At 28.6% G+C, this 13,049-nt stretch overlaps 1 protein-coding gene across 2 annotated transcripts in view; it reads left to right on the top strand.

Annotated features, from left to right (window-relative positions):
* The window catches only part of LOC107455130 (neurexin 1-like), a 272,802-nt gene that overhangs the window by 252,243 nt on the left and 7,510 nt on the right, over nucleotides 1-13,049 (top strand). For both annotated transcript variants that reach the window (XM_071183981.1, XM_043044530.2), the window contains 5 exons: nucleotides 4,977-5,243; nucleotides 7,817-7,936; nucleotides 8,068-8,246; nucleotides 10,905-11,076; nucleotides 12,307-12,542. In XM_071183981.1, the coding sequence (XP_071040082.1) occupies nucleotides 4,977-5,243; nucleotides 7,817-7,936; nucleotides 8,068-8,246; nucleotides 10,905-11,076; nucleotides 12,307-12,542 (974 nt within the window). The remainder of the gene's footprint in view (nucleotides 1-4,976; nucleotides 5,244-7,816; nucleotides 7,937-8,067; nucleotides 8,247-10,904; nucleotides 11,077-12,306; nucleotides 12,543-13,049) is intronic.

Below are 13,049 nucleotides of genomic sequence, written 5' to 3'. Positions count from 1 at the left end.
TGATATTAGCTTCATTATGTTGTCCGGTTTGCTATGATAACAAATTGCATTTAGAAGAAAATTCTAGATTTGAGCTATTATAAATATTATAAAAAATATTTTTTACTTCTAATTATTAATAAAAACTATATTTAGACATATATATTAAAGTGTGAAAATACAGTAAGATGGTTGTTTAATAAAAAATTGTTCCTGTGTTAAATGCTTTATAAGTAGTAGACTTTTGATGTTATTCACTAAATACTTTAAAATATCGCTAAATAATACGTTAAAATATCGCTACGTTAAATAAAACTAAGAAAATGTGTGAAGGAATGTGCCCCCTATAAAATATAATAACTTCCTACTGACAAACATTCATAGTTTTTAGAAAAAATGTAATTATAAACTTTAATTGTGTTTTTCTCAAAATGACAATTTTGCTGTTTTTTGTCTACGGAAAACAAGATAACTCAACTAATTATAATAAATTTGTCTTCAAACTTTCAGAGATTGTTTCTTGTATTGGTGGTTATGTAACAGACCTCCAGAATTCAGATAACTGTATTATTTTTTGTTTTATGAGATATTTTGCAGTAGATAATGTGAAGAAAATGTGAAAAAAAATGGAAAAATATGCTTAACACTCCATAAATTTTTTTAATTTCATGCTATCATTTAAGTTGAGGTTCATAACACTTCAGAGGGTTATACGAAACGGCTCAAAAAGTTTGATAGCTGCATGTACAATAGTTTTTTGTGTAGAGTGTTTTCCGTTAATGAGTTATTTTCATTAAAATTATCTAAAAAATACTCTTTAAACAAAAAATTTCCTGTATATTAAAATTTTCTCTATTAAATATGTTTATTTAAATTAATATACAATATAAATTGCAATAATGTTGTGAAAAATATTTATTTTTCAAAAATTTTGTCCCGAAGGTAGTCGGATACCTTAAATGTAACTTAATGTAATATGTAATATTAATGTAATATGGAATTTAAACTGTTTATTCTGTTCTTCCGATGATGCGTTCAGTAATACAAAGTAATAGTGTAGAGTCATGCATGATAATAATTTAATTTTACTTCGCTATTTCACTACTTGGTTCTTTTATTCTTTTTTGTTCATTCGTTAATTAAACTTTTTACTTTCAATGTAAGTTTTAGTAAAGCCATTTTTGCTGTTAACAAAAAGTTTTTTTTTATTCTCAAAATTCATTTATTTAAATTTATTTCTTATGAATTGTTCGAACTCTTTATTTTAGAAAAATAAGGTCTTACCCCAACTGTATTTCACAACACTGTTTCTCGCAATTGAATACTATTTTTCTTGAAATGTTATCTATTTCATTGTAAGTACTAACTTTACATATATCTTTGATAACAACATAGCTGAATTAATAGAACGTTTTCCGCTGTAATTATTTTTTTGGCCTTTTATCAAATACGCCGTTTTGGGGGGATGGGGATACATTCGATTTCTTCCTCTCAGTTAGCTTAAAAAATTTTGTCACTCAAGCTTCATTATATTCATCAAAAATAAAAAAAAAAGGGACTAGATGATCAACGTGGTGAAATAATCGTCTTCAATCAGTAAATTTTTTATTTATTTTAAATTTTTTTATTAAGTGATCAACGAAGCCCTAGACTTATCCCCTTCCTTCTCACTCCCGTAAAAATGACGGGGTGAGGATTCGCCCTCTATTTCTCGCTCCCGTGAAATTTCCGGGCTGAAGTGTTCAGTAGTAATGCGCCAATAAGAATAAAACTAATTCATTTCCTTTGCCCAGAAAACATTTTATTTCTCATTTTACACACCAGATGGCAGTACCAGGATATGTTTAAGGTAATTGTAGATAGTTTATTTTAAACTAGCGGACAGCACTAATCAAATACGTGTATTTTGCAAAATAGGCACTTTTATGAGCGCTTTCTTGAAAATTAACTGATCGTTAAGGGGTTAAAACGATAGTTTATTCAACCATCAAAGTCAATTATGCTTCTATCTAACAAAATCTAATAAAATAATTTATACCTTGAAAGAAAAAATATTATTTTTTTCATACAATTTATTTAAAATTTACACTCTGTACTTTATTTTAATTACTGCGTTTTCTTTACACATGTTGATGAGAGAAGGATATTAAAATAAAAATTTCCGCGAACAGTTACAGCTCTTAAATCTCTACTGTAACTTCTTGCTTGATAACAATGCAAATTTTTAACGTTTCTTGACCACTAGAAAAGAATTTATGGGCCTATTATCACCAGAGGGTCCTATTATTATGAAAACATCGATCAAAATTACGACCTCTTTCAACTCAAATCATCGCTAGAGCTCCTTGCCTGATGACAGAGCCGGTCATTTTTTGACCACAAAAAATTGAATTTATATTATCACCAATGGGATTTTATTAGCAACCATTTGTGTTTTGACCATTTGTGACTAACTAGATTACACTTATCTTTGATGGAGCTCTGTGTCTGGTGACAATCTAGGTTTGTATCGTTTCCCCACCGTTAGAAACTAAATTTCTTACCACATGATCAAGAAACGTAAATACAAATTTTGACCACTTACTATCTAGGGTGCTTATATTTTTTACAGAAGCTCTGTGCTGAATGACAATACAAGTTTCAAACATTTTTTGCCAATTTCAGCAGAATTTAAATCGAAATTTTATCGAATTTGTAGTCGGCATTCAACACTCTCCGACTAAACTAACCTACACAAATTAATTAATTAATATTTTAGAAACTACATTTTTCAGACAGATATAAATTAAACAATTTTACTTTCTTCAGATCTAATATTTCAAAGGTAGGGCGCTTCACTTTCGTAATAAGCTGAAGTCATTGCCTTTAAAAAAGCACTGTGCTTATTGTTTTAGGTCTAAAGGAAAGAAAATAATTTTCTATTTTTGGTTCTATTTGAAAAGCATAGTTCTTAAGATCGCAGGGTCTTTAAGATCGTTTCTGAACTTTTACCTATGCATTTTACTCGTTACCTTTTTTACATATTATATTTGTTACTTTTCCTAAACTATGCCTTTTTATGTCTCAGTAACTATTTCATACTACGTATTGTATTTTCACTCGTTATTTTTTAAAAGTAACGTATTTATATAGGTTTATAACTAACCGTAAACTTACTACTTTATTCGATAGAAAAAAAAGAATAAATATTCCTTACTTTAAGCTTTATTTAAATATTCCTTATGAAATATATTCATATTACCAGTACTTAAGCAATAAACTTTAATAGCTTTTCCATTCCTAATTTAGTAAATCATACTCTGTGTAAATATACGCATTAAGTCTTTCAAGAAAGTCTAATTTTGTCACATAATATGACAAAATTTTCTTTAAATCAGTGAAGTTTTCATGCTGTTTAATGGTCAATTTACGGAACTGTAATAGTCATGCATAATGAGGAATATTACTCAATCGTGAGCACCTAATGAAGATACATTATAAGCTTTATCTGAAACTTTTCACTTCGACGAATAATTTTTATTATTTTCCAGAGTTAGAGCGAGCAACTCAAAGTTTAAATGTTTGAAATGAAATTGTAGTAGTTTTTCGCATAAAAGTTGATTTGGTTTTTATAAAAGGTTACAATTATTTGAACTTCAAACAAAATAGCTTTTTTAATTTTTTTAATTACATTCGGACATTAAAGAAAAGAGATAAGTCTCACAAAATTATACTTTATTTTATATTTATAAAATATGCGAAAGAATAATATTTCCATTTACTTTTACTAAAAAGACTTATAAGATAACCTTACTACGCTGTAAAAAATTCCGGATCAAATTCCGGTATAAAGAAACAGCACTTTGGATGCATCATCAGTTAAAGTACATTTTATACCGTAAATTCATTTTTACCGTAAAATATTATACTGCAATTTTTACAGCAATATTTATTTAATTAGAGTGGTTCAGTAATTTTACGGTAATTAATACTGTAAAATATTGCGCTATTTCAGATTTTGATCCGCAAAATTGATTAATCCAGTACAAATTGATTTTAAGGTAAGAAAGTACATGCACACTGAGTGCCTTTAACTTTTACTGAAACTTGATTTGGAATTTTTTTACATGTAACTAGTGTGATGTGTTTCAACATGTCTGACACCAAATATTACAAAAATTTCTACGTGTCGATCAGCAAAGAGCACTGTTGGTTGTTAAAAAGTTTTGCTTAATGAAAACGAAAAAAAAAATCTGTTAAATTACCGTATTGTATAGTAATGACACTTCTGATAAAAAAAAAATCATAATTTTGGTTGATAAAACAAAAAGATACAGTATTTAAACCATTCATTTGGTTTTTTTCCTTTCATATGGTAACGGTTTACCGGAAATTCTGGTTTTCAAAAATATAGTTCTCATTACCACACATTTAGTAAAAAAAGTTATTTTTTTCTAATCACTTAGTAAATTTCAGTAATCTAGTAATTTTTTTTTGTAATCTGAAAAATAAATTTTATCAAATAAATGGTTTTAATGCCATGTTCTATCACATCATAATAAAATTACTAAATTTTACCACATTTATCAAATTATATTATACGTTATGAAATCATATTTTACTGTTAATTTTAACAAAATCATTACTAAAGTGCTTAATTAAGAGAATTTTTAATTAAAAACTAAAATTTAAAAGCCGAGCTTTTTGGTGTTCCCAGAGAGTAACACGGCAAATTTTACCATATTCTTTTGGTTCAGACATACTTCTTTTCTCAATGTAAGTATTTCATTCAGATTGTTATAGTAGAAGACATACTAACTTGTGCGTCTTATGCAATGTATTAACTTTCGAGATAAACTAAAAATATTCTTTGTAACAACGTTTAAATTATTTGCGCCATGCCTAACCTATTCATAACCACTCATCTAATTCCAACTATATAATCTAATAAAAATTTTCAATCTCATTATTCAGTTTATGAAAGGAATAAAATTTCATAATTTTTTTATTATTTCTAGGGAGACCATCCGTTAAACAGCATACCTTGATGGTAGACGACATGATTGCAACAGTTGCAAGTACAGGATCTAATGTTCACCTAGATCTTGACGGTCTGTTGTATTTGGGTGGAGTTCGAAGAATTTCTTACTCATCTCTTCCTAAATTAGTTCAATCAAAACATGGATTTGAAGGATGTCTCGCTTCTTTAGATCTTAACGGAGAAACTGTTGATCCCATTAAAGACGCTGTAGTACCTAGTACTTTGGTGTCTTCAGGATGTGCTGGTATGCTGATTTAATGTTCAGCTTAATATTTGTTAAATATTCGTCGTTATATTTACCCTCTTAGCACTACAGAACACTACTTTCTTGGCACTACAGAACCGGCACTACAGCCGGTTACCGGTCACTGGTCACGGCCGTCTCATTCAGTTATATTTATAAATAGTAATTTTGTAAATCTGTGAGTGGTTATCAGAGGATATTTGTAAAGATTAAAATTATATTACTTTTCAAATATCGTTTAAGTATTTTTGCGTATTTTGAATCTTTAAGCCAAAGGATATAGGAGACGAATTATAGCTTTTCAAATAAATAATTAACGCGAGGAATTGCTCGCTGTAGACCATATCAGAAAAACAATTTACTGGGTGAGCAGCATACTAAGATATAGCAGAACATCAAATATGCAAAGATCCAGCGCATGCGCATAAGAAGCAAAGTGATAGTTAGGTGGTACGTCACCTGTGAACCTTTTGTTGAACAACTCTATATATATGATTGCATACGCTGTTATCAGCGTCACTGCCATTTAATTCTTTCTTTCTATCTCAAAATATGCTGGCAGATATAAGCAACATGGATGATATAAAAGCATTCTTAAAGAAATATCTTAATTAATAGTACTGTACTGTTTATGCATAGTGCAAAAATGCAGAAAAAATCAACAATAAATAAAGAGAGAAAGCTTCTCATTTCCTCCGCAACTCTTCCCCAACCCCAGAAGTAGTTGGGAAGAGAGGAGGGTGAACCCCCCCCCCGTTTCAAAAACCTCTTCTGATGTGCCCCTAAATGTTGCTTTTTCCTTGTTGCAAAGGGAATGTACCAAGCCTTGGAGAACTGGTTTACGTTATGACTATCGAAGTTAGCCTTCTTCACCTAAGTATATTTTTTGTTTGAGCTGAGTATATTTTTTGTATGAGAGCAAGCATTAAACTAGCTAAGTTAATAAAGCAAAAACTAACAAACAATTCAAAACATTTTGCAAGCTTTTATTTGCAAACACATGCTTCTATTTGTAATAGCCTTGATTGAATCAATGATTTGAAGAAAGATTAAATTCTTAGAACATTAATTTGAACGTCCAACTTTTTCTACATTATTTACTTATTATATAATACTTATTCCGGACAAAAGAAATTCTTGAACTGTCTACAAATAATATCTAGTTTGAATAATTTGAATAATCTTGATAAAAATCAAATCTGATATTCATCAACTTAAACAAATGATCTAACGATTAAAAGTCAGATTATAGCTTCAATTTTCGATTTAGTGATTAAAAGTTTACGTACTGAATCGCTAACATGCTGTGCTGGCTCAAAAATCAGTTTTGAAATATAATTAGTTCAAACAAGTAATTAGGTTTCAAATTAGAAAACAAAAGACGACGTACTACCTCCAAATGAAAATATCCGAAATTGTTTTACATTACTAGAATATTATCCAAAATATAATAATTTTTGAAAAACTATTTTCTCTTTCCAAGCCATAAGCTCACCACCGTTATTGCTTACCATAAGACATGTGTTAGTCAAAAATAAATGAATAACCTATTTATGGTGCAAAAAAATAATTTTTTAGACTTTATTTTCATTTCTAAACTTCTTGATCAATTATTTTTTAGGTTGTTAATTTAACAAATGAAATCGAATATCACTGACTTGAATTAACAAAAAACGTTTGATAAATCTAAAACAGTTGTATTTTCTTTCATAATTTAGTTTAGTTTAACTTTAATATTCATACAAATTTTGAGTGGACTAGAAGGAAAATCGAAATTTTATATGCCTCGTAACTATTTGTAGGCATTACAATGTTCTCCCTAAACCTTTTTGAATGGCGGCCCACCCTGCTTGCCCTTTGATCCTAAAAAATGAGCCCTCTTTGCCCTTTTCGTAAAAACAAGCAGCTGTCCCTTAAAAACACTGCCATTTTAATTAATATTCCATGTTGAAAAAAAATTTATTCGCTGTTCAATTAATAATTACACACTGTTAAAATTATCTGTGTTTAAAGATTTAGTTCTAAATACTATTACACATATTTATTTTGTTAGGATTATTCGCAACTGGTTAACAAATAAATGTTTTAATTGGTTTTAAATTTTGAAACAATTTTTAATACTATTTACCTTTATAATAATAAATACCTTTAAAAAAAAGAGGCATCTTTCAAATATTTATTTTCTCATAATTTTCCGTTTAAATTATAGAAAAAAGCTTTCAATTTTTTTTCATCAATAAATCATTTTTTGTTAATTTACTTTTTTTGAAAATAAAATCTGCACCGAGATTGCCTTCTAGCATGCCTTTAATTATTTTTATTAACTACAAATTTTCCTCGTATTTTGATAATGCGAGATAATTATTTTTTGAAACATACACATAAAATAGCATAAGAGAGTAATTTAAAATTTCAGTTATTACATAATATTACACATTTTTGTAAATTTTTAGGGTGTTAAGTGAGTGCCCTTTCAAAACCCCAAGTGCCCCTTTCAGAGAGTAACTGTCCTGCCCTTTTTTATTACTAGGGAGAACTCTGGGCATTAAATTTTTTTTTTTCAATTCATTCAGGTCCTGTTACCAAATGCAGTACAACAGCATGTGCGAATAGAGGTATCTGTGTCCAGATGTGGAACAGTTACACCTGTGACTGTGATATGACATCTTATACAGGACCGACATGTTCGGACGGTGATTATTGTAGCTTTTTTTGTAATCGTGTGCAAATGTTTCTCTGTTGAATTCTATATATCTAAATGAATGTATTTTTTTTTTTTTTTTTTTTTTTTTTTTTTTTTTTTTTTTNTTTTTTTTTTTTGTAGAAAGCATTTCGTACAAGTTTGGTGCTAAAGGGGGTCTGATCACTTTCACTTACCCAACAGATAAAAGACCCGACACCAAAAGTGACTTGTTAGCTCTCGGATTTATGAGTTCGACGGACAATGCAGTTCTAGTTAGAATAGACAGTGGTAGTAGCAACGACTACATGGAACTTGAAATCGTAAGTGCTTTAAAAAATGTCTTATATCTGTTACTCGCATCTGTTTAGAAGGAATTTGGGTCCGTTAACAGACCCTTCACAAAATATCTTTTCATAAAAACGGACCCTTCACGAAATAACTTATCTTTTAATCGGACCCTTCACAAATTTGTTTATCTTCATCATTGTTTTGTTAATCGAATAAACCCTTCCCAGGGGAAGAAGAAAAAAGGAAGACGGTTCGAAACGAACTACGTTTTCCAAGATTCTCAAAGTTTAAATTCCAATTGTAGTATTCTAATAAAATATTTCTAGTTTTACAAACATCGTGTGCACATTCTTATTGATAATAAATTATATATATATATATATATTTTTGTAAATAAATAATTGATCAGTTTATATTTATTCATAAAATTAATTAATAGAATGTTATGTAAATAAAAATTTATTTCTGGCACTTTTTAAAAAAAAATATTATTAAATTAAGAATTGTTTAAGTTTACTTAATGCGTAACACATTAAAAGTGATACATAACTAAGTTGTGTTATTTAAAATATGTCATTATTAAAAATTATTAAAAATGTGAGTGATTTTGTTTCCACTATTCATCTGAAAAGAATATTCTGAGTTGAACAGTATAACTAAATACCAAATATTTGTATGTTGCATTTCTAATTTAGTAGCAGTAATTGTTGAACATAATCTTGTATTTATTTACAATTTAAAAACTTCTTGAAAAGAGTTTTAGCAATTTTTGCAATAACAGGACCCTATTTACACAATTTCATAAGAGCAGGACCCTGGTTGAAAAATGTGACTTAACGCTTAATATATATTCACAAATTAAGAGTAGTTTTTTCACAATTTTACCAAAACAACACCTTTCACAAAATGCTTGGACAGACCCCTGATAGAACAAAGGTAAATGCTTTTTAGTCAAAGTATGAAAAAAAAGATATGGCTATTATTTAAAAGGCGTTCATTCCTTGAAAATGCTCAAATATTCTTTTGAGAAGATAAAAAAATTGTCATTAAAAGCGTTCTATATGTAACCACAATGTATGAAACGCTAACATTCTGCAAAATATTTAGTCAATTTTAAGAATTCATGATGTATTTCATATACTTTGCGATTTGTCATTTGGTATTCGATAGAATGCCTTGGCACTACGCAAATTTTTTGTTCGTTTCATATTTTGCGAACAAGTTTTCGATATTCTATGAAATGCCAAGATGTTATATGGAATGCCGAATTTCAAACTAAATCAAAAACTTTATTTTGACCTGCACGATAGGACATCCAAAAAGTGACAAACCATTAAAAGAAAAAAAGAAAAGCACTTGAATTGCTTTTTATCATTAATATAAAATAAATGTGGCAAAAATACTATATCCAGAATGGTCCCACTTCAACGAAATATTTTTACAAAAACAAATTATAATAAATAAAAGAATAATTAGCAAAATTTTTAAACCGTTATGTACACTGTTTACTGTAAAACAAATGAAACAGAAGAAAACTCAAAATATAATTTTAAACAAAGATTCATTAAGCTATTGAAAAATGCAACTAATGATTGCGAAAACCATTTCCTGCTAATTAATTAAAAGAGCTAAAAATTAATTAAATAACAAGCGTTAAAAATTTCTGTTTCGATCTACACTCATAAAACTCACTGTGATCCGCCGAGCCAGAGAAATATTGTAAGAAAGTAATTTCCTTTTAAAATCTTTTTTTTTTTTTTTTTTTACGTAATTTGATAAACTTGGGCTGGAAAACATTTTTCGAAAAGGTCCATTATGTAGGTCCATGGCTCACCAGGCCTGTAAATATAGATTCGATACTTATTGCATTGATCGAATATAAATTTTGTAGGCATGTGCAAGCTGTGAATAGCGTTTCCTTAAAATAACGCTTTTCACACTTGAAGACTAATAGCATTTCCAGTTTTCGTAGAATTTACTTAAAAAGTTCTCAACACGTAAAATTTACTGCATAAAATTTAATTTACTTTTATAATTTTTTTTTTATAATTGAAAGACAAGCGTACTTTTTGCTCTTATTTGGATCATTTTGCAAGAAATATTTTTACCGTCTTTTGTGAAACAAAAATTAATCAATAAGTACATACTATTAAACACTGAAAACATCGGTAAAATTTCTAAAAAATTTTTGTGTAGAAATGAAAAAGCAGTTCTTAGTATAGCGTAAATATAATATTATCCGATTTCTTATACGCTATGTCAGCATATTTAATCTTTGTTTTTAATTATTTTTGTCAAAAAACTGTTTTATAATTTATAAACGCCATGAACAAAAATTTGCACATAATTCAATTTGTAATAACATTAAAAATAGCGTGGAAGTCAAAATTTAATCTCAAATCATCACCCATAACATTGAAAATATAGTGCAAGAGTTCATACAATATTTTGAAACTTAAATTTTAAAAAATCTATGAATAATATAGTAATTTTTCGTTTCGAAATATAGCAAAACTTTAAAGAAGTAAAGTGTTTTAAGTAATTTTAAGTAATAAAGGATTCAGATTTAGACACACCAGAAGAAATTCTCTCGCTACTATGAAAATGGAAATTCGAAATATTTTTTTCTTCTTACTTTGTTATCCAACATGAAATTACCTATATGTTTATTTTTATTTTAAACTTTCTAGGTTGATGGGAATGTCTTTATGGTCTACAATATGGGTACCGAAGACCATCCTATTGGCGAGCTTAGCGTAAACGTTAATGACCAGCAATATCACGTGGTGCGTTTTACGCGGTCTGGTCCGAACTCGACCATACAAATAGATGACCATAATGTGAGAACTAAACAACCGACAGGTATACACTTACTTTTGCATAATTTTGCTAATCATCGATTTTAATATTGTTATAAGAATACTTAACTTTCAGCTGACTGATTGTATTGGATTCTGCGAAGAAGCAATCTTAGAAAGCAATCTTTGCTCTAACAATCCACGGGAAATTTAGATACAGTGCGCCAGAAAAATTTTTTTATCCTGAATAACTTTTTAAATATTGATCGTGTATTTAAAATGAATATTTTTTAAAATTCGATTTCTCAGGAGCTATTCGCTCAAATTCTGTAATTTCTCATTTAAAATTACATTTTTTAATAATAATGTAAAAAATTTTGTGTCTTGCAATACACAATTTTTTCAACTGTTATTAAATAAAGTAGTAAGAGTTAATAAATATTTACTAAATATTATTCTATACATGGAATAATCTTTAGATAAATGAATTTTATAATTATGTGCAAAAAGTTTTTAATTCGCTTAAAAAAATTTTCGGGTTTTGGCGAAATTCGCAGCAAGTAAAATTAAAATGAAGGAACCCAAACTTTAGATCGTTTTCCTGACCAAACTATGATGATCATATATCTGAGGTTACGCCTATTCCCCTATATTTTTGGGTTCATAAATCCGAATTCGTCAAAAAAAAAGGTATGTTTATTCAGCGAAAGTACGGTTGTGTCTGATTTCTTAACTTAAAATATCGTCTGCACTAACTAATTAGCATATATGAGATCACCCCCTCGAACCATTAAGATTGAATCCTAGAACGTGTAGATCCGAATATTAAATCAAAGGTTATTCAAGTTGGTCCTTTTTTAGCGTTCAGTTCACGATTGATTATTGCAAAAAAGACAATGGAATTTATTTAAATATGAAAACTTTTATCTTTTTAGAAAAACACTTCTAAGTAAAGTCAGACATATTTTGAGTGTTCAACGGAATCTTCACCAGAGTTAAAATACGAGCAATTATCTGATGTATTTCAATTAATTTTAAATTAACAATTGAAGCATTTCCAATTAAGTTTTTCACTTAGCTTTCAATTCGTATTTCCTTCCTTATAAATAGTGCGTTGTTTACTCTAAACATTTTTAACTGTATTCAGAATTTCAAGATGATGTTTATAAAGATTTGAAAAATTATGTATGTTATCAATATAAAGTGTCAAAATTAGCATTCGACAGATCATATTCAAGCGTTTATAAATTAGCAGGTTTTTACAAAATTGTAATTTTTAACTTATATGTTTTAGGTCGTCAACATACTATTTTCAACAGTCATTCAAAGATCCAAATTGGAGGAAAACTCAATACAATAAAAAATAAAATAGATAGACCATTCCAAGGAGTGATATCTGGTTTGGTATTTGGTGGTAACAGGATTTTGGATATGGCAGCTGAAGATGATCCGAGGCTAGCCTTACAAGGAGACGTGGAATTATTAATCGTCATGCCTCCTGAGGGACACACTCCTTCTCCAGATGAAGAAGTAAGGAAAAATAATTTTGTCTATAATCTTAATAATAAATATTTAATAAATGTATTTAAATTGAACATCTAAAACTAAAATTAACGAAATTAAATTGCCTAATTATAGACTAAAAAGAGTTCAAACTTTGTCAAAACTTGAATTAAACGAGTGAAAAAAGCTATGCCACTTTCAACTAAACCATAGGTTCTCAACCTTTTTAACGTTGCCGCCCCCTTAAGGAGCAAAAAACATTTCAACGCCCCCCTTCGTGAAAATGCAGTTGTTTAGAACATGGGGACGGAGGGAGGTGTGCTGAATTATAAGCAAAATCTTAATTTCTTTACGCTTTAAATTTGTTTGGTCTCTTTAAAAAATATAATGTGCTCATTAACTCGATAATTTTCTCGCGGCAGGTAATTGCAGTCTATTTGTTATAATAAAAATAAATACGTTTAATGAAAAAAATACAACAAAGAAACCTATGCTTAAAAAAATAATTTATTCTCAATTAGATAATTAAAAAAA

The sequence above is a fragment of the Parasteatoda tepidariorum genome, chromosome 8, assembly GCF_043381705.1.
Source record: "Parasteatoda tepidariorum isolate YZ-2023 chromosome 8, CAS_Ptep_4.0, whole genome shotgun sequence".
Lineage (NCBI taxonomy): Eukaryota > Metazoa > Arthropoda > Arachnida > Araneae > Theridiidae > Parasteatoda > Parasteatoda tepidariorum.
The sequence above is the reverse complement of the archived record's forward strand: the minus strand, read 5'-3'. Positions and strand labels throughout refer to the sequence as shown.